This window comes from Canis lupus, chromosome 2 (genome assembly GCF_011100685.1).
Source record: "Canis lupus familiaris isolate Mischka breed German Shepherd chromosome 2, alternate assembly UU_Cfam_GSD_1.0, whole genome shotgun sequence".
Lineage (NCBI taxonomy): Eukaryota > Metazoa > Chordata > Mammalia > Carnivora > Canidae > Canis > Canis lupus.
The window spans coordinates 5468699-5489155 of NC_049223.1; the positions used below are offsets into that span (position 1 = coordinate 5468699).

The window sequence follows — 20457 nt, forward strand, 5'->3', positions numbered from 1 at the left end:
AAAAAGATTTCACGACCTCCATACAAGGCTATTCTGTATATCCATTAATTTAAAAATATGCCCCCTTGGCACCTGGGTGGCTCAGCTGGTTAGGTGTCTGCTTTCAGCTTAGGTGATAGTCCCAGGGTCCTGGAATTGAGCACATCCTGCTCAGTGGAGAGTCTACTTTTCCCTCTCTCTCTGTTCCTCCCCCATCTCGTGCGCTCTCTCTCTCTCAAATAAATAAAAATAAAATCTTTTTTTTTTTTAAATAAAATCTTAAAACACACATACACATACAAAAACCACACAAAAAAAAACCTGCCTCCTTTCTGGCAAAATTTCAGAATGCACTGAAATGAGGACTACAAATAACATTTCAGAAAACTGCTTTAAATACCATGCTTCTCAGGTTCTTTACCTTCCTTCCTCCCCTTCTCCCCGAAAGGAGGGGAATCTAAGTGAAAAAAACAAAAGGGAAGACCATGGTAGGGGATTTTTCACAGTCAGGTTCTCCAAAGTTAGGTAACATTAAATCCCATAGAAAACTTTCAAAAAAGCTGCAGATCTGCAGAACAGAGACGCACTGTTATTAGCAATGGAATATGAGGGACGATAATTAGTTAAATGGTCCCAATGGAGCTTGGATCCCATGAGTACTTGATCCATTCATCTCTGACTCTTTCTCGCCTCTACCTTCTGCCTGACTTTCCTCTGGGGCTCTGGTCCATGGTCACCTTGCCCTTCACCCTGACCTGTTAGCCTCTTCTCCCACCTGCCTTGTGACCCACCAGTGTCTGGGATCTAAAAGCCATAATTTCCCTGACTCCACTAACAAATATGGAGGCAGACAACGTAGGTAGAGGAAATTAACTCCTGGCATCCTTGTTTGAAATACTGAACATTTTCTCCCAAATTTTTTTCCAATATGGTTAATTCGACTTTATTGGATGCCCAACACTCCTGATACATTATGGATTAGGTAATCATAGCTCAGGTGTGTTGAGCATCTATTTTGTGCTAGGAACATTTCTAATCCATTCCCATGAGTTATCTCTATACCTCACCTCTAAGTAGGTATTATCATCCCCAAATTAAAGACTGGGAAATTATCACAAAATGATAAAGTAACTCATGAATGATCCTACAGTAGTGACAGAGCCAGGAACTTGGACAGTGATTCTAGAATGGCGCCTTCACACTAAACCAATTTGTAGCTGAAATCTTTTTACATTCAAAGAAAACTTCTTTCAGCTTTATAGAGTAGGTGCAGCCCCAGCATTTCAAAATCTGCATTTTCTTCTGCATCCAGATGGGAAACACCTGAATGCCTGGGTGGCTCAGTGGCTCAGCATCTGCCTTTGGCTCAGGGCATGATCCCAGTGTCCTGCAATCGAGTTCCCCATTGGGTTCCCTGTGAGGAGCCTGCTTTTCCCTCTGCCTATGTCTCTGCCTCTCTGTGTCTCTCATGAATAAATAAAAAATAACATAAAATCTTTAAAAATCCCAAAAGGTACAACACAAAGAATGAGCCCTAAAGTAAATTATGGACCTTAGTTAATAATAAGGGATCATTATTGGCTTATCAACTGTAACAACTGAACCATGTGAACCACAAGATGTCAATAACAGGGAACATGGAAGGCACGGGGTTTATGGTGACTCTCTGTACCTTCCACCCAGTTTTCCCACAAAACTAAAACTGCTCAAACAAAAATGTGAAAAGGTCCTAAAATAATAATGAAGGAACATACCAAATTTATCTATGTCATAACAAGCCCCTTACAAAAATGTCTTCTCAGAAACTAAGTTATTCTACTCACCATTGCATTTTATATCCAATACATTTAACATAAATGATATACAAACACAGAAAATATTCTTGATTTTTTGTTTTCCTTATAATAGTATATTTGGTATAAGGGATTTTTAGAAGAATCATTATTATTCTTTTATACTCAACAAATATTTAATGAATTGGTACTATATGCAAAGCACTGAGACACTAAAGTAGGTCAGAGATAACCAGGGCAGCTTTGGCTCCCAGCAAACTTGAAATAGTGTCAGACCAGTGGTTTTCAAACAGAGACAATTTTACTCCAAGGGGACCTTTGGTAATGTTTGGATATTCTTGATTGTTAGGAAGAGGCTTGAAGCTCCTACTAGCATTTAGAGGTCAAGGGTACTGCGAAATATCTGACATTGCACTGGACAATCCACAATTATTCAGGCCAAGACATTAATAGCCAAAGACTGAAAAACGCTGCATTAAAGAGATTTTTTAAAAATCACCTAAATTATATGTTAGGTCTTAAATTATACAGGAAAATAATAATGAGCAAGTACTAAAGAATACTACAAACTGGTAACATCAAGTTGGAAGGGAAAAAAAGGAAAAGATTATTTTTTAAAGATTTTTATTTATTTATTCATGAGAGACAAAGAGAAAGAGGCAGAGACATAGGCAGAGGGAGAAGGAGGCTCCCTGTGGAAAGCCCAGTGTGGCACTTGATCCCAGAACTCCAGGACCATGACCTGAGCCAAAGGCAGATGCTCAAACACTGAGCCACCAAGGTGCCCCTAAAAAGGAAAAGATTTAATGACAGGATAGACTTGTATATATTAACAACAGTTTTCTCCAGGTTGTCCTGGTATATTTACCTTGGTTATAGCGTCTTCTGCAATTAAGAAGTATACTTTTGGGGAGGGGGGTGGGATTCAAATTTATCATCTTTTTCTTAATGTTCGCTGTTTTCTCTTATTTGGTCATGCTCAGAAGGCTTTTCCCTAAACTAAGATCATTACAATATCTTTCTGTTTTTTTTTTTTTTAATTTTTTTAATTTATTCATGATAGTCACAGAGAGAGAGAGAGAGGCGCAGAGACACAGGCAGAGGGAGAAGCAGGCTCCATGCACCGGGAGCCCGATGCGGGACTCGATCCCGGATCTCCAGGATCGCGCCCTGGGCCAAAGGCAGGTGCCAAACCGCTGTGCCACCCAGGGATCCCTATCTTTCTGTTTTATTTTTATAATTTTGTCACTTTTAACATGTTTTGATCTTTAATTCACTTACAGTGTTTTTTTTTTTTTTTTTAAAGATTCTATTCACTTATTCATGAGAGACACAGAGAGAGGCAGAGATAGTCAGAGGGAGAAATTTCTCAAGATCTGTAAAACTTAAAACACCAAGAGTTGAATGCTAACGTAAACAAACTATGGGTTTGGGGTGATAGTGATGTGGGACTATCCCTGTGGGGAGCCTGCTGTGGGACTCGATCCCCAAACAGGAGATCATGTCCTGAACTGAAGGTAGACACTCAACTGCTGAGCCACCCAGGCATCCCTTTTATTTTATTTTTTGAAAAGATTTATTTATTTGAGAGAGCAGGAGAGGGGCAGAGGGAGAGGGAGAAAAGGAATCTTTAGCAGGTTCTACACCCAATGTGGGGCTTGATCTCATGCCCCTGAGAGGGTGACCTGAGCTGAAACGAAGAGTCGGACACTTAACTGACTGAGCCACCCAGGTGGCCCTCACTTACAAGGCTTTAAATATTTGTTCCAGCTTGATAGTCCAGCAACGTATGAGATGTCATCATGGCTATATACTGGCTTCTAGTGAATGTCCTGGGCCTTTCTCTAGATCATCTATAAAATTCTTCTGATCTCTCTATTCTTGTCAAGTATCGAATTGTTTTAAAGCCTGTAGCTTAATAAATAAATAAATAATAAATAAATAAATAAATAAATAAATAAATAAATAAATAAATAAAGCAAGCCTGTAACTTAAGAGTTGGTTTATCAAATAAAAGAAGTCAACTCTTACTCTCTTTCCAAAAATTTCTAGGCTTCTCCTGCACATTTACTCTTCTAGATGAAATTCAGAATCAGCTTCTTAAAGATAGAGCTATAAATAATTTGAACGCAATACATTATTTTAATAATGTAATTATTTCATAAGACATTTGAAAAAGAGTGACCCTTTATTGGTTGAAACTCTTAACAATATGAAGCTAGAATGACCAAAAGTTACCAAAAAAAAAAAAAAAAAATCACCAATGACCAATTAATGCCTAAAAGTTAAAAAAATAAACAACAAAGAAAACTTCCAAAGTGGGTAAGATTTTTTAAAAGCCCACTAAAATCCTCAAATTATGGATCAAAAAAGAAAAATAAAACTCCAGTTTATTAATGCTTAGGAAATATTAGAAGAATATTTTATATTTAATATAGGTACTTCCTATATAAATGTGATGTTAGCAAAAATGTGTTCATCAATAAAGAACTCCAAAGGGCTCAACAGGAAGTTCTCATATAGTATCAATCAGGTTACTCTTGAAAAGGGATGTGGCAGGTCTAGGGGAAGAGAGAAAAGAAGACGGTGATGGGGGACACCTGGGTGGCTCAGTGTTAGAGTCTCTGCCTTTGGCTCCGGTAGTGATCCTGGGAGGTCCTGAAATCAAATCCCACATCAGGCTCCCCAGGGGGAGCCTGCTTCTCCTGCTCCCTCTATCTCTGCTTTTCTGTATCTCTCATGAATAAATAAATAAAATCTTTAAAAAAAAAGATGATAATGAAGAAGAAGACAGTGATGGGTAAAGGACTGTCTCAAGGAGCTATACTATTTATAAAAGCAATAGTTGGCATATCCAATAAACATTCATCCAAATTAATTTATGAAAGTTGGCAAGTAATTGGAGGAAGGGCTATGTAAGAAAAAACATGATTCATGGAGAAATTTGCAGATTAAGCAGCCCACGGCACTAGCTGGCAAGCTACTGAGTTACAACACATTGTCTAGTTTCTTTCTTACCTTGGCATCCAGCCTTCAATAATGGTTCATGAAGAACGCTAAAGTCACTTTAAGTAAAGAAGCAACCAGACTGGATAGGGTAATTAGAACAGATTGTGTTGAAAATAAAGTTTGACTTAGTTTTTAAAAAAGAAAACTGAGACAGATTGCCAAGAGCAAATATAGCCTGTTATTAGAGGCAGACTCAAAACAAATACACAAGGTACAAGTTACTTCTGTACAGACAGCCTTTATAAAAAGGAGATTTTTTTGAATCAAGGAAGCACATATAGCTCTTCCTCTTAAATCTGAAATTCTATTCTTGGGGTGAGATTTGTAACTATGCAAGGAAGATTTCTAAGAGCCTCACAACATAGCAATTAAGTTATTTCCCTTCCATGACTTTACTCAAGTTCACTGGACTTTTAAAAACAAATATGTATATTAGAACCAAAGCAGAAAAAAATTTAAAGTTTAAAAAAGAAAGAATGTCATTCACTCTAACAACTAGGAATACTGTGCTCTAATTCTGCAGGACCACTGAGCTGGATTATAGTGCCAAGACAGAACCTCACAATTGGCCACAATAAAATGCAGTTTTTCCATGAGCTCCTTTCTTAAAAAAGAAAGAACAGGGGCACCTGGGTGGCTCAGTGGTTCAGCATCTGCCTTTGGCTCAGGGCGTGATCCTGAGGTCCTGAGATTGAGTCCTACATGGGGCTCCCCGCACAAAGTGTGCTTCTCCCTCTGTCTCTCTCTACCTCTCTCTCTGTGTCTCTCATGAATAAGTAAATAAAATCAGAAAGAAGAAAGAAAGAAAGAAAGAAAGAAAGAAAGAAAGAAAGAAAGAAAGAAAGAAAGAAAGAAAGAAAGAAAGAAGAAGAAAGAAGAAAGAAAGAAAGAAGAAAGAAAGAAAAGAAAAGAAAAAAGAAAAGAAAAAAGAAAAGAAAGAAAAGTCACACTAGAATCAGTGTGAAACTGAAGTAAAAGACATGAGTACCAATGTTCTAAGGCCTTCACAGAAAGTCAGTGGTGACACAAAAAGAAATGACTTAAACAGACTATACCAAATAGCAACAAACCACATATCAATCTGTGGTTGAAATCTTGCTAAAGGTGCTCAAAGTAAGATCACACCATAACTTTCTTAAAGCCTCATTTAGAATTAGTGAAATCTCAAATATGCTCATGAATGAAATTTACTTTTGTTCAATTAGCATAAAATGCCTTTCCTGTATAATCCTGTATTTTATAAATCTAGGTAAACAATATGGAAAAAATTAGGCATTTCTAGACAATGAAGTGGCAAACAAGAGGCCATGATAACAGTCTACACACATCAAATATACTAACTGCCATTACCACTAGCAATAATGGTGTCTTATCAAGGGGCTAGACATCTAAGCCTAACTGAAAATATAAATACAGAAATCTAAAGCAAATAAATAACCTCTTACCATCAAATTTAAATTTTGTTGCTTGAATTTCACCTAATTCCCTAAAAATCTATTAGATAATCTAAGCATTTTAATTAAGATACTAATTTCCTACATAGAGTCTATAATTAGTTTATATTTTATTTTACATTGGCTAAATAATTTTTTTACAAATAGTAAACTACAATATTAAGAGCTTTATTCCTATTTCTAACAAATGCTTACTTTTTCAAGAAAAAAGCACCCTTATGAAAAACAAATATAAACTCTAAAACATCAATTGAGTTTAATACTTGGAAGGAACAGAATAAATTAAATAGAATACATAAATTATGAAAATCAGATATTCACATTTTACTTACAGATAATGCATATTTGAAATAACAGAAGCCTTATTTCCTCTTATATCTTTTACTGTATTGTTTGCTATATATTGTGAGTGTCAATAATAAATGTGCAGCTTGTTTTCAGAAGTGTTATTTAAACTAAATACCCAAATACTTACAGTTTTTAAAATGTCTAATTTCTGATACTTAGGTTTCATTAAAATCCATGCCCAATTTAACCATTTGCATATCATCACTGATTTTCTGGGGCTTCATTAAATAATCAGTGCCTGGTTAGATAGTACACTTTAAGTATTTGATGCCTATTACATGTGTAACCCTATGACAGCTATTGATGAACTACCTCAAGTTGAGAATCAGTCTTCCTGATGAGGGACAGGATGGTCCCTTACCCTTGCCTATCACAGACCTCCTCTCAGCATCCTTCCTCAGGAGCATCTTCCTCAGGAGACCTCCTCTCAGCATCCTTCCTCTGTTTTCAATATTCATCTGTGTCTCACCTAACCAAGGTCCTAAACACTATCCTAACAGGGAAGGAGAGATTATAGTACAAAGGCCAAAAATAACTCTTGTTTAGAAACCAGGAAACAAAGAAACAACAAAACAACATAAAATTGCAAAGGGATGGAAAGCAACAATGAAATCAGAGACAGAACTTCCCCAGAGACTCTGCTGTGTGATATTTTTAGCAGGCGGTCTCATTCTCCATCTGGATGTAGTGCTAAGGTGGGAAATAAAGAGAAAGGGGAACATGCCTTTTTCTTCTGTACATCTACTTCATAAGGATTATGTACTGAAGAGGCATCTGGGTGGCTCAGTGGTTGAGCGTCTTCGTGATCGCAGGGTCCTGGGATCAAGTCCTGCACTGGGCTCCCCACAGGGAGCCTTGCTTCTCCCTCTGCCTGTGTCTCTGCCTTTCGCTCTGTGACTCCCATGAATAAATAAATTAAATATTTTTTTAAAAAAAGAATAGAAAATTTTTTTATCTTCTAGTATTTACAGCTCCAAAAGCTGGAAAGAGTCAGTGTAAATCTAGAAACTTGCCCTTTGAATTCATAAAACTCCCATTTTACACAGCTTGAGTCATATATTTTATCCACTTATTTATCGATTCATTTTATTTTATTTTTTTGGTTACTTACACTTGAAGAAAAAAACTGCCTTCAAGTATTTTGTTTTTTTTAAGAGGTTAATGACAGAGAAAATCACAAATAACGAAATATTTTTAAATTGAAAATCCTCTCCCTTGTTAAGTGTATGCTATTTGCTCTGCTTGACCATGGTTGTTAGGGGAAAATTATTAGGCGAAGCTTCATGTGGACCCTGACCAGGAGGAACTGAAGATGTGAACATTTTCCCCTTCTTGGACCCTGCCCAACACCTCCTACACATGTTTCAAACAGGGAATAGCAAAGTTTGTTTCTCTAGCTGCAGTCTGAGGCAGGAATAGTGGTTTAGTTTCAAGGATAGAAAAGGGTCTTCCAAATGACTCTTTTAATAAATTAGGTTGAAATGAAAGTCCAGTGGGGGGGAAGAGGACAAATACAACAAATAAGAAAATTATGAAACAGACTGTAGATGCCAAATGTCAATAAGCCACAGATTAATCTGTGGTTGAACTATTCGTAAAGATGTTCAAAATGAAACAGCACCATGAATTCTCAAGATCCTCATTTAGAATTAGTGAAATTTCAAATATGCTTTTTTTGCTCAACTAGCATAATGTGCCTTTCATATAAAGAGAAATAAAAATAATAAATTTTAAATGGAAGTATATTTGTTCTTAAATGATCATGAAGGATTAAAATATATAAAATGAAATGCAGATGTTTCTGAATTAGGCATGAGATCATTAAAAATGAAAATGACCTTAGGTTTCCCTTTAAAAAGAACTGCATCCAGATGAATTAATTATATCTTATTTAGCCTATGCAATTCTTAAATGGCCAACATAAACTAAAATGGAGATTTGTAATGGGGGACTGAAAAACCCTTAAGTATACTTTTGCAACACAATACTATTAGAAGCCCTTAAAGTTCTTTAATCTAACAAAATTGAAGTATAATTTTCTTAAACCAAGAGTTACACTAATAACAGAGCAGCACTAAAAATGAATTCTCTAATCAGGCTGAAGTCAAACATTTTAAAAAACAATCTAAATCAAAAGGGATGAAATTATATAAACAGACCATTACAACTAACTTCTAAAGACAGCCTTTACAAGTTTTCTAAATGTATTCTGTCTACACTGTGTTTGGAGAGCATATATTTTTACTCAAATTTCTGAAATAAGACTACTAATTTCTATAATTGGCATTTCTGACTTGTTATTTTTAATTTTTTTTCATTATGGATCTGTTTCTGGATTCTTTTTTCACTACATTCACCTCTCTGACTTTTTGTGCAATAATATCCACCATATTAATTAACTATAGTCTTTTTTTAACAAAAATTATATTTGGTCAGGCAAGTCTTTGTGACTTCCATTGTTTTTAATTTACTCCAGGAATGCTCTAAGGCCATTTGTTTAGTTTGACCATATTTTGTGGGAGGCCACAAAAGCAGAAACTTCTATTTTCTCAAATTATTTCTAGTTCTTACTTTGTTCATCAACATTCATGTTTGAATCTTTTTGTAGAAACCAGTCTTTAAAAAAAAAATTAAAAAAAAAAAAAATAAAAAGAAACCAGTCTTTAATGAATGCCTACAAGTGAAAACTGGATCATATGGTAAGTTTATGTGTAATGTTATAAGACACTGTTAAACTGTGTGCAAAGTAGCTGCAGCATTTCACACTGCCTGAGCAACATGTAAGTTCAGTGTACCCCACAATCTCACCAATCATACTGTAGTATGATTGTGGGTTTAATTTAAAATTTTCTAAAGATGTTGAACATATTTTATATATACACTTTTGTGAAGAGTCCAAACTTTTTGTTCACTTTTTTAAAATGTGGGTAGATATACCTTGTTAGGTGAAATTTTCATCTATTCCTTGTGTTCTGAGACTGTTTTATCACAAAGGGGTATTGGATGCTGGCATGTGTTTCTCATGATTTTTTTTTCTTTGATTCTGTTAATGCAGTGAATTATGATGTAGAATTTTAGTTTTTTAAATATTTTAGGAAACTTGCATGCTAGGGAAAAGTCCCATCCAGGCATGATATATTAACATTTTTATATCTACTACTGAATTTGTTAATATTTTGTGAAGGATGTTTACATATATGTTCATGCGGAATGTTAGACTGTAGTTTTCTTATTATATCTTTGCCTCCTTTTGTCAGTATAATGCTGGCCTCATAGAAAGTCACCAAGATTCTGTTTCTTTCTTAAAGATTTCATGGGATTCTTTTTTCTTTTTCTCAGAATGGTGGTGTGAAGAACTCTGTGGACCTATTCTGCCATAAAATAACCATAATTGTAAAAATTATAAATACAGGGGGCACCTGCATGGCTCAATGGTTGAGCATCTGCCTTTGGCTCAGGTTGTGATCGTGGAGTCCTGGGATCAAGTCCTACATTGGGTTCCCTATAGGGAGCCTGCTTCTCCCTCTGCCTATGTCTCTGCCTCTCTCTCTGTCTCTCATGAATAAATAAATAAAATATTTTAAAAAGAATTATAAATATAAACAGCCATTTAATGTCTTTGGAATTGCTGTAATGACATACAGCAAATGAAGAAACATTTGAGAACATAACTAACTCTTGGTAAGAATAGCAAAATTCTGTGGCAACTGAACAACCCTGCTGTCCTCACCCCCAACCAGGGCAAAGTGACAAAAGCTCTACTCTATATGAGTGTTACTAAGATGATAGGCTTACCCTACCACTAGCACCCATTTAAAATCTACAGTATCTTTTTGGGAGGGACACACCATCAGCATTTCTCACCCCTCAACCAACTTTGTGCTGTAAAGCCAGCTAAGAAGACCAGAGTCCACCTCTCTGATCTACAGTGCTGTTTATAAAATAAAATGATATGGGCCACCATCCAAGACATGCTGCCAGCTCCAGAAGAGTGGCTCAGATACTTTGCCCAGGGAGAGAGACAGGCCAAAAAAACAGAGAGCTTCCAAGCTGAACCCGACATTTGAGAGATAGAGTGGGGAAGATCAAGATTAAGGCTATTCTTGAAAATAGTGGAGGCTTTGGTAATTATAAGGAAGCAGGTAACTCTAAGACCAATAGAACAAGAAGGTAACCACAGTCTAGCTAGTTTAGCAGAGAGATTCAAGGAAAGAAATAGCTAAGAATAATTCTTTGGGGTCAGAAAAATCAAAGGACCAGCCTCAAAAAAGCACCCAGACATAGAGGCCTCAATTAATTAGATCAGATGGGAAGCAATTTTTGCCCTAGGACATTGTTGAAAATAATAGAAGAATCAGCTGGCAATTAGTGGAGCCTAATAACAGAGTGTTCAACTAACAGAGACTGACAGTTTAATAGAAAGATCAGGGAAGGAGAGGAGGAATGCACTGTTAAAACCACTGCCATCTGAGGGTGACTGCACATGCCCAAAGCTATGTACTCTGAGGAGGGACATCAGAAGCTTCATACCATGGGGGACAAATTTCACCAAAATAGTTCAGCCATGTTACTAAACAACCAACCAAGCGGGATCCCTGGGTGGCGCAGTGGTTTGGCGCCTGCCTTTGGCCCCAGGGCGCGATCCTGGAGACCTGGAATCGAATCCCACATTGGGCTCCCGGTGCATGGAGCCTGCTTCTCTCTCTGCCTGTGTCTCTGCCTCTCTCTCTCTCTCTGTCTGTGACTATAATAAATAAATAATAAATAAATAAATAATAATAAATAAAATATTAAAAAAAAACAACCAAGCAAGCAAACAAAAAATAAGCTCCCCCTTATCAATATCTAGAATTTCTATAATACATTAAATATATGACATAAATGTCCAATTGTCAACCAAAAAAATTATGATATGCAAAGAAACAGAAAGCTGTCACTCATACACACAAAAGCGAATGGCAACAGAAGCTGTCCATGAGAGAGGCCAGGTGATGAACTTAGTAGACAAAAACTTCGAAGTAAGAATTATAAATATGTTCAGAGAATTAAAGAAAATCATGCTTTAAGAAGCAAGGAATGGTTTTATAGTAATTCTCTTCAAATAACAAATGTTAATAAAGAGATAGAATGCACAAAAAAAGAAACAAGTGAAAATTCTGAATTTGAAAATTATATTACAGTAATATAAATGAAAAATTCAACAGAAGGGTTCACCAGTAAATTTGAACTGGTAAGGAAAAGAAACTCACAAACTTGAAGATTGATGGACATTATGAAATATGAGAGAAGAAAAATCAAGATAAATGAACAGTTTCCAGCAAATGTACACATACTAATATAAAAGCAAAGGTGTACTAGAAAAAAAAAGAGAATAAGGAGCAGAAAAAAATTTTGGAAGGAATAAGGGCTGAAACTTTCCAAATTTGATAAAAACAATATTAATCTATATATCCAAGAAGATCAATGAACTCTAGTAGAATAAACACAAAGAGATCCATAGTCATATAAAATATAAATGTTGAAAGCCTACAATAAAAAGAAAATCTTGAAAAAATCAGGAGAAAATGAATTATTGTGGGAAAAAAGAACCCTAATAAGGTCAACTGCTGACTTCTCATCAAGAACTGTTCAAAGTACTCAATAAAAAAACTGTCCAAGAGTCTTATATCCAGCAAGACTATCTTCAAAATTAAAGAAGAAATGAAGATATTGCTAGGTAAACAAAACTGAGACAATGTGTTGCTGGCAAATCCACCTTATAAGAAATACTAAAAAAAGTTCTTTAGGATTAAAACAAGTAATTACAGGGACACCTGGGTGGCTCAGCAATTGAGTATCTGCTTTGGCTCAGGGCATGATCCTGGGATCGGGGATCGAGTCCCACATTGGGCTCCTTGCAGGGGGCCTGCTTCTCCCTCTGCCTGTGTCTCTGCCTCTCTCTCTCTCTCTCTCTGTGTCTTTCATGAATAAATAAATAAAATCTTTTTAAATAAAGCAAGTGATCACAGTTATTTGAAACACATGAAAAAGTAAAGAGTATCAGTAAAGGTAATTATTTTATCATAAAAGACAACATACATGCATATTTCTTTTTTTCATAACTGATTTAAAAGCAATTTTATAAAATAATATTTATATAATTATATTGTTGGGTCTCTAGTATATAGAAATGCAATATATTTGACAATAACAGCACAAAAGAGGTGAGTTGGAGCAAAGCTATATTGACATGATGACACCAGATGGTAACTGGAATTGAATTCACAGAAAGAAATAAAGAGAACCAGAAATGTTAAAAAGAAAGTTAATATAAAAAAACTCTACAATTATATACTTGCCGTCCTTTCTTCTCTCAACTTTCTCAAAATAAATAAAAGTATACATAGTAGTTATAAAAATTATTGTACCACTTATTTATCTGAAATATATAATACCAATAGTGCAAAAAGGAGGAAGATGGAATAGGAATTATTCAGGAATAATAATTCCTCTATCTCTGGAATTAAGCTGGTATAAATACTTAGTAATTTATGAGTGAAGACATTGGGACTGGTATTTTCTTTAATGAGAAGGGTTTTAATTATTACAAAGATATTTATGTTTTCTACTTCTTCTCATGTCAGTTTTACAGTTTATATCTTTCAAGGAAAACATCAGATTATAAATTGCTAAGTTTATTAACATAAAGTTGTTCATTATATTTCATTACTATCATGCCTAATATCTATAGATTTACTAGTGATTCCCTATTTGAGCCCTAATATTGGCAATTTGTATTTTATCATTTTTTTCTGGATCTGTCTAGAGAAATTTATCAAGTTTATTAATAACTTTCAAAGAATCAACTTTTGCTTTCATTTTTATTATTTTTGTTCATTTTCTATTTAATTGAGAAATTAAAATGACTATCATTGTCATTATTTTCTTCAACTTATATTGGACTTAATTTGCTTTGATTTTGTTAGCATCTTAATGCAAAAATCTTACATAATTGATATTGAATTTGTCTTCTTTCCTAAAATAAGCATTGAAAGGAAATATAAATATCCTTCTAGGCACTGCCTAACTGCATCTCAGAATTTTCATATGTCATGTTTCCATTATCATTTCAAACTATTTTCTCATTTTCCTTGAAATTTCCTCTCTCTGAGCTAAGGATTATTTTTGAAGTGTATGGTCTAATTCCCAATTATTTGGGAGTTTTTCTGATATATTTATTTCTAATTTAGTTCTATTATGGTCAGGCAATATACTTTGTCATTATTTCACTATTTTTAAATTTGTTGAGATTTATTTCATAGTCCAGAATACTCAAGTGTTACATTCATACTGATTTTCTACTTAATCTTTGAGTTACTAAGGGAAAAATGTTGAACATTCCATTTAATGATGTATGTCTATTTCTTTTCTCAATTCTATTAGTTTCTGCTTTATGTATTTTAAAACTTTCACCTTCTTTTTGCTTTTATCTTATCTATCTCTATTTTTATCTCTCTATATATTTAAAGTGTGTTTGTATTTGATCTTGCTTTCCATCCAGTTTGACAATTTGCCTTTGAAATGAAGTTTAGACTATTTCCATTTAATGTAATTATAAATATGGTTAAGTTTAAGTCCACAGTGTTGCTATTTATGTCCTACTTTTTCTATTTTTTTAATCTCCTTTTCCTATTTTCCTACTTTCTCTGGTTTTAATATTCATAGTATCCCATTTTATCCTCTATTGGCTTATTAGCTACACTTATTCTTTTTTTTTTTTTTTTTTTTTTTTACTGGTTTAGTGGTTTACCACAGTCTATCTTAAAATAATATTGCACCACTTCACACATAACTTAAGACTTTTAAAACTGTATATTTCCATTTTCTCTCCTCTTTGCTATTTTTTTCTTTTTTTTACCCTGCCCCTTGCCCCTCCTCTTTGCTGTTTTTGAAATATATTTTAGTTTTACATGCTAAAACCCCCAAAATATATAGCTATAATTGTGGCTTTAAGTCAAGATTTCTCTTTTAAAAATATTAAAATAATATTGTTAACAATATTTTTTAAATATAGAATCAAAAACTTCTTATTTATTCTCATATTTACCACTAATATTATTTTTCTTTTATTTTTTGTAGGTCTGAGTTTCCATTTTTTTAAAAAAGATTTTATTATTTATTTGAGCACATGAGTGGGAGGCAGGGGAGGAGCAGAGGGAGAGGGAGAAGCAGGCTCCCTGTTGAACAGGGAGTTTGAAGCAGGGTTAATCCCAGGACCCCAGGATCATGACCTGAGCCAAAGGCAAATGCTTAACCAACTGAGCCATCCAGGCGCCCCTCTGAGTTTCCATTTGAAATCACTTTCTTTCAGCCTGAAAAACTTTAACATTTTCTATAGTGCATGTCTGTGGTGGTAAATTTTTTTTCTTTGACAAAGACGTCTGTCTTTATCAGTCAGACATCATACATACTTTATCAGTATCAGTATCATACATACTTCATTTATGAATAACATTTTCACTGTACACAGAATGGTTGAGAGCACAATTTTCCCCCATTGTTGGTTGTCAGTGGCCACTCTTATCTTTGACTCCTACATGTAAATGTCTTTTTTCCTCTTGGTGCCTGAGTGTCTGACATCTTGATTATGGCATATCTTCATGTGGTTTTCTTTGTTTACCCTATAAGGGAGGTTCTGGGCTTCTTACATCTGCAGCTTTTCAGTGTTCATGAAAATTCAGCAAGATTTCAGTCATTACCTCCCCTAACCATCACCCCTGTTTTCAGACTGCAATTACATGTAGGTTAGAATACTAGGTAATGTCCCATAGATCACAAAGGCTTTTTATCTCCCCCTTTCTTTCTTTTTTTTTTTTTCCTTTCTGCTCAATCTGGACAGCTTCAATTTTCTTGTCTTCAAGTCCACTGATCTTCACTTCCACACATTTTACTTCTAATCTGCTGTTAACCATAGTATTATATATTTTTCACTACTGACATATTTTTCAGTTCTAGAAGTTACATTCAGTTCTTTTCTATAGTTTGAATTTCTTTCAATGTTATGTTCAGGTTTTCCTTGATATTTTTGAACATATTTGTAGTATTTGTTTTAAAGTTTTTACCTGTTAATTCCATCACCTTCACTATTTCTGGGTCTGTTTCTATTGACTGATTTTTCTTCTGATAATGGATCACATTTCCTTGCTTCTTTACATATCTAGTAATTTTTTACTGGATGCTAGATATTATTAATTTTATATTTGAATTCCTAGATACAAATCTCTTCCATTAATGAATGTTGAATTTTCTTCTGGCATACAGTTAATTTACTTATAGACCAATGTGAACCTTTCAAGCCCTGCTTTTGAACTTTTTAGGGGTGCGCCTAGGGTAGCTCTTATTCTGGGGCTAGTCTAGCCATCTTCTAATGCATAACTCTTCTAGGAGCTTTACTAAATGCCTCAGGTTTCAACAAAGTTTCTCCATTTTGGATGGTCAGAAATCAAGCATCTCTCAATCCAGCACAAACTCTGATAATTGTTCAGAGTACAATTTTTCAGCAATTCTTTCCCTGGTTCTTTGCCCAACTACCTGAAATCTTGCTCCATACATATCCAGCATGGTTTTCAATCAAATACTCAAGGGAACCCCTATGCAGATTTCTGATGCTTTCTTTCAACTTAGCATCTCTTCTCTGCAAATCTCAGCCACATTTGCTTTTCCAGTCTTTTCAGTTCAACATGATTGCTGACCTCCATGGGAATACCTTCCTTATGCCTGTGAGCGAGAGACTGCTTCCAAGGATAAAACTGAAGTGATTGTAAAGCTCCCCTTAGTTATTTCCTTTCTCAATGTCACAGTCCTAAGCTCTTTTCCAATGTCTATACAAAAATATATTTTATATATAAAGATGTATAAAAATATATTTTATTCAGTTTTCTAGTTATCTGTGGTATAAAAACATGATGACACAAGTTATTCTCATAGCCAGAAATAAAACTCCAGGATTACTTTTATGTACACTGAGATCTAAGAACCTCTTATAGTGTTTTCTGAACTTTGTTTTGATAAGAATCACTTTAGTACTTGTTATTAAAAAAATAGTTCTCAAGAGCTCATTCTCAGAGTTTTTGTTTTAAGATGAAGGTGATGTGTATCATCAGAATATTGGAGGAAATATTAAAAAAATAAAAGTACCCAAACTATCCTTTTCTCTCAGGTGGCAGATTAAAATGTTCCCTACTCAAATAGACTTTTTTCTTTATAAAAGGTCTTCTCTTTCATTATTAACATCTCATTTATATTCTTCATAGCACTAACAAAAATGGATAAATGTCTTTCTCCAACATTAGACTATAAGCACCACGATGACAGAGTTTTTCTGGTACTCTATTGAATGCCCAAAACCTACAAAACAAAAAAGAGGCACTAATAGGTTTAGATTATTTTAACTTGGGCCTGGCCCAAAGTAACATAATATCTATCAGATTAATAAATGACTGCATGAAAAAACTTAAGTTCTGTACACTTATGCACATACAGGTACACACATACAAATTGACAAAAGGCCATCTTTTCACATGATGATCTAGAAAGTACCTCTTCAAAGTGTGGATGTCTGACTTAATTTCAATAAAATATAATAAGGTACCAAATTCTGCATTCCAATAAAATATTAATGAGAAAGGCATTATCACCTAATAGATATTTCTTAATGTGTAGTTTCTAACATAAATTTTCACATTACTTTTCTAATGTCAAGCTAGCATTTTTTAAGGTATTATTGACACATAATTGACTCATTTAAGTATGCAGTTTGATGCTGTTTGGTAATTTGTATATGATCATATAACCACTAAATCAAGATATAAAACAATTCTCTCACCCTAAAAGGTTTCAAAATTCTTGGGAAAATGCCATAAAATATTGGTAATGTTAGCAACAAGAAACCCATGATAAAAAAAAATCAAAAGGAAAGAACTTAGCAGAAATATTTTAATGGGTATGGTAAAATTATATGTATTTGTCAAATGGCAAAACATCCCCAGTGACCTCATATTTTTTCCTCTGAAATAATACTATAAATTCCAATCCTACTCAGAGAGCAGATGCTTTTGCAATCACTGGAGTACTATGAGGAAAGAAAGACATATAGGCATGAATTTCCTACATTAGAAGAGTATGAAGAAGTACATTTAGACTGCTTTTCCATCTTGCCCTTTTTTTTTTTTTAATTTTTATTTATTTATGATAGTCACAGAGAGAGAGAGAAAGAGAGGCAGAGACACAGGCAGAGGGAGAAGCAGGCTCCATGCACTGGGAGCCCGATGTGGGATTCGATCCCGGGTCTCCAGGATCGCGCCCTGGGCCAAAGGCAGGCGCCAAACCGCTGCGCCACCCAGGGATCCCCCCCATCTTGCCCTTTAAGTAAAAAAATAAAATGAAACAACTCTTAAGTAATTTTCTGTTCTGTTGCAAGTACACTAAATAACAGCCTTTTATATGAGAGCTAGAAGGGTTGTTCCAGCCCCAAGAACATGAAAGGAATCACCCTGTCAGCCTGCTACTCCACTGCAATTGTGGGCAGCTCAAGGAAGGAAGGAACAATGCTATGCTATTAGGGCAACAGAGAAGCCCAGCTTCCCACAATGCTCAGCTTCCCCTGACCCCACCCACATATACAAAACTGCAGTGGTTTCATGGCCCCTTCTGTGTCCACGTTATCTCCAGCACAGTAACATTAAAGGGTTAACTTGAACAACTTGTTTCGAGGTGACTCATTTTTTTTCTATCATCCTATGCTTCCTTCCCTCATGACAGGTTCTATCTTACTTACTAGACATAAATATAAAAACAGAATAACCAATAACACGTGAGAAGTGAAAGTAGGATTTATTGTCTGTGAAAACCACTTTGTTTACCTGAAATGTGCATTTGAGAGCCTCTATGGCTACCTACTGGATTTTTGTGCTTCTGAATGCCACCTGTAATTTCTAGTCTTTGATCTCTTGAAAGGGATATAATTTTATAGAGAAAAATTGCCGTAATTGGAAAACAATGAGAAAAAGCAATGTCACTATTAAGAGTGAACAAATCAGGCAGGACCAATTCAGATAAATAACAGAATGTAATCTGTAGCATCACCAGAAAAGGAGAAATCACAGCTAAGATTGGATTATGAGGGAAGTCTGAGAGGCATGTTGGTGGCTCAGTGATTGAGCATCTATCTGCCTTTGGCTTAGGTCCTGATCCCAGGGTCCCAGGATCGAGTCCCACATCGGACTCCTTTCAGGGAGCCTGCTTCTCCCTCTGCCTGTGTCTCTGACTCTGTGTATTTCATGTTCATCAGTAGCAAATGCTTAATACCAGACTGATTTAACTAAATTTTGACTCTTGGTTTTTAGTCTCCTGGGTCAGTAGTGATAAACATATGTAGAAACCTTACCAACTCACACCTCCTCGGCTCCCCTCCATCCTTGCTACTGACCATCAGGAACAGACACTAGCAGCTAAAGGACACAAAGCCAAAAGAGGTATTGATATTTTACTATGCAGGTCAGTCAAGAAATATGGTAACAATAGTAGAAATGAATATACGTGTGATATTTTTAAATGGGACATAAGTAAAAAGAAAAATCTGGTTCTCCCTTTATGCCTACATCATCAGTAAAACCTAAAATACTAAGTGGCAGTAAATATCCCCATAGACAGGGACTCCTGGGTGGTTCAGTGGTTGAGCGTCTGCCTTCGGCTCAGGTCGTGATCCTGGAGTCCCAGGATCTAGTACCGTATCAAGCTCCCTGCATGGAACCTGCTTCTCTCTCTACCTGTGTCTCTGCCCCTCTCTCTCCCCATGTCTCTCATGAATAAATAAATAAAATCTTTAGAGGAAAAAAAATCCCCATAGACATTCTATCAGTTCCCACAGCAGAAAATATTCTACACCATCTCTTATTAGATAGTTTCATTACAAATATGCAACTGGAATTTCAGAGGGCTAGCAACTAGCACTCTTCTCCTAAATCTGGGCAACAATTAGCATCTGAAAGTGAACATACAGAATTGAGAAGGAAATAACTCCCGAACAGGGCTCTGTATATTATTTCATGCTCAAAAACGTAAAACAAAATAAAAGGGAAATACAAAGGAAAAAAGAGAAAAACTGTATCAAAGTGAAAGAAATAGGGGCACCTGGGTGGCTCAGTTGGGTAAGCATCTGCCTTTGGCTCAGGTCATGATCCCAGGGTCCTGGAATCCAGCCCTGAGTTGGGTGCCTTGCTCAGCGGGGAGCCTGCTTCTCCCTCTCCCCTCTGCTCAAGCTCTCCTATCTCTCTCTCTCTCACAAATAATAACATCTTTTTTTTTTAAAGTGAAAGAAAAATTCAAGAATCACAGCTAAATAATAGAGAAAAGAGGCCAGTAAGATCTGAGTAAATATTGTTTTTCTCAGGATTTGAATTCTGGATTAAAATATAAGTAAAATTATTTTTCACAGTGATACGTCACTGAGCAGGAGTTTTTCCAAGCTGGCATAGACTCCCCATACACCAGGTTGACCATGAGAGGTGTCACCTACTGCTCACCCCCTGCAGGACGCACCTTGTCTAAGAAGATTCATACTAGAAGCCCAGTATTATGAGCATGACTCTAGGTAATATTACAGCCTCTCTCTGGCCATTCTTTTGCTATCCTCGTACAAACTAATTTATTTGGGCATTATTACAGTAAGAGGTATAATTAGCAGTCATTTGTAGAATAAAGTATTGACGCCAAAAGCCAATTTTCTGAAAGTACCTCTAGAGCAGCACCTGTACCATTCATGTTTATAAATCAGGTAATTGTACATCTAGCCACTTCAGTGTATATGTAATTAGTCTAATTTACATATGTCAATT

General features: G+C 35.4%; 1 protein-coding gene across 4 annotated transcripts in view; it reads right to left on the minus strand.

The window, feature by feature from the left end:
* Positions 1–20457, minus strand: part of MYO3A (myosin IIIA) — a 246154-nt gene that overhangs the window by 201975 nt on the left and 23722 nt on the right. The window contains exon 2 of one of the 4 annotated variants that reach the window (XM_038529760.1): positions 19008–19071. The exons of the other annotated variants lie outside the window; for them this stretch is intronic. Within the exon in view, the coding sequence (XP_038385688.1) occupies positions 19008–19052 (45 nt within the window). The 5' untranslated portion in view covers positions 19053–19071. The remainder of the gene's footprint in view (positions 1–19007; positions 19072–20457) is intronic. 4 annotated transcript variants of the gene reach the window in all.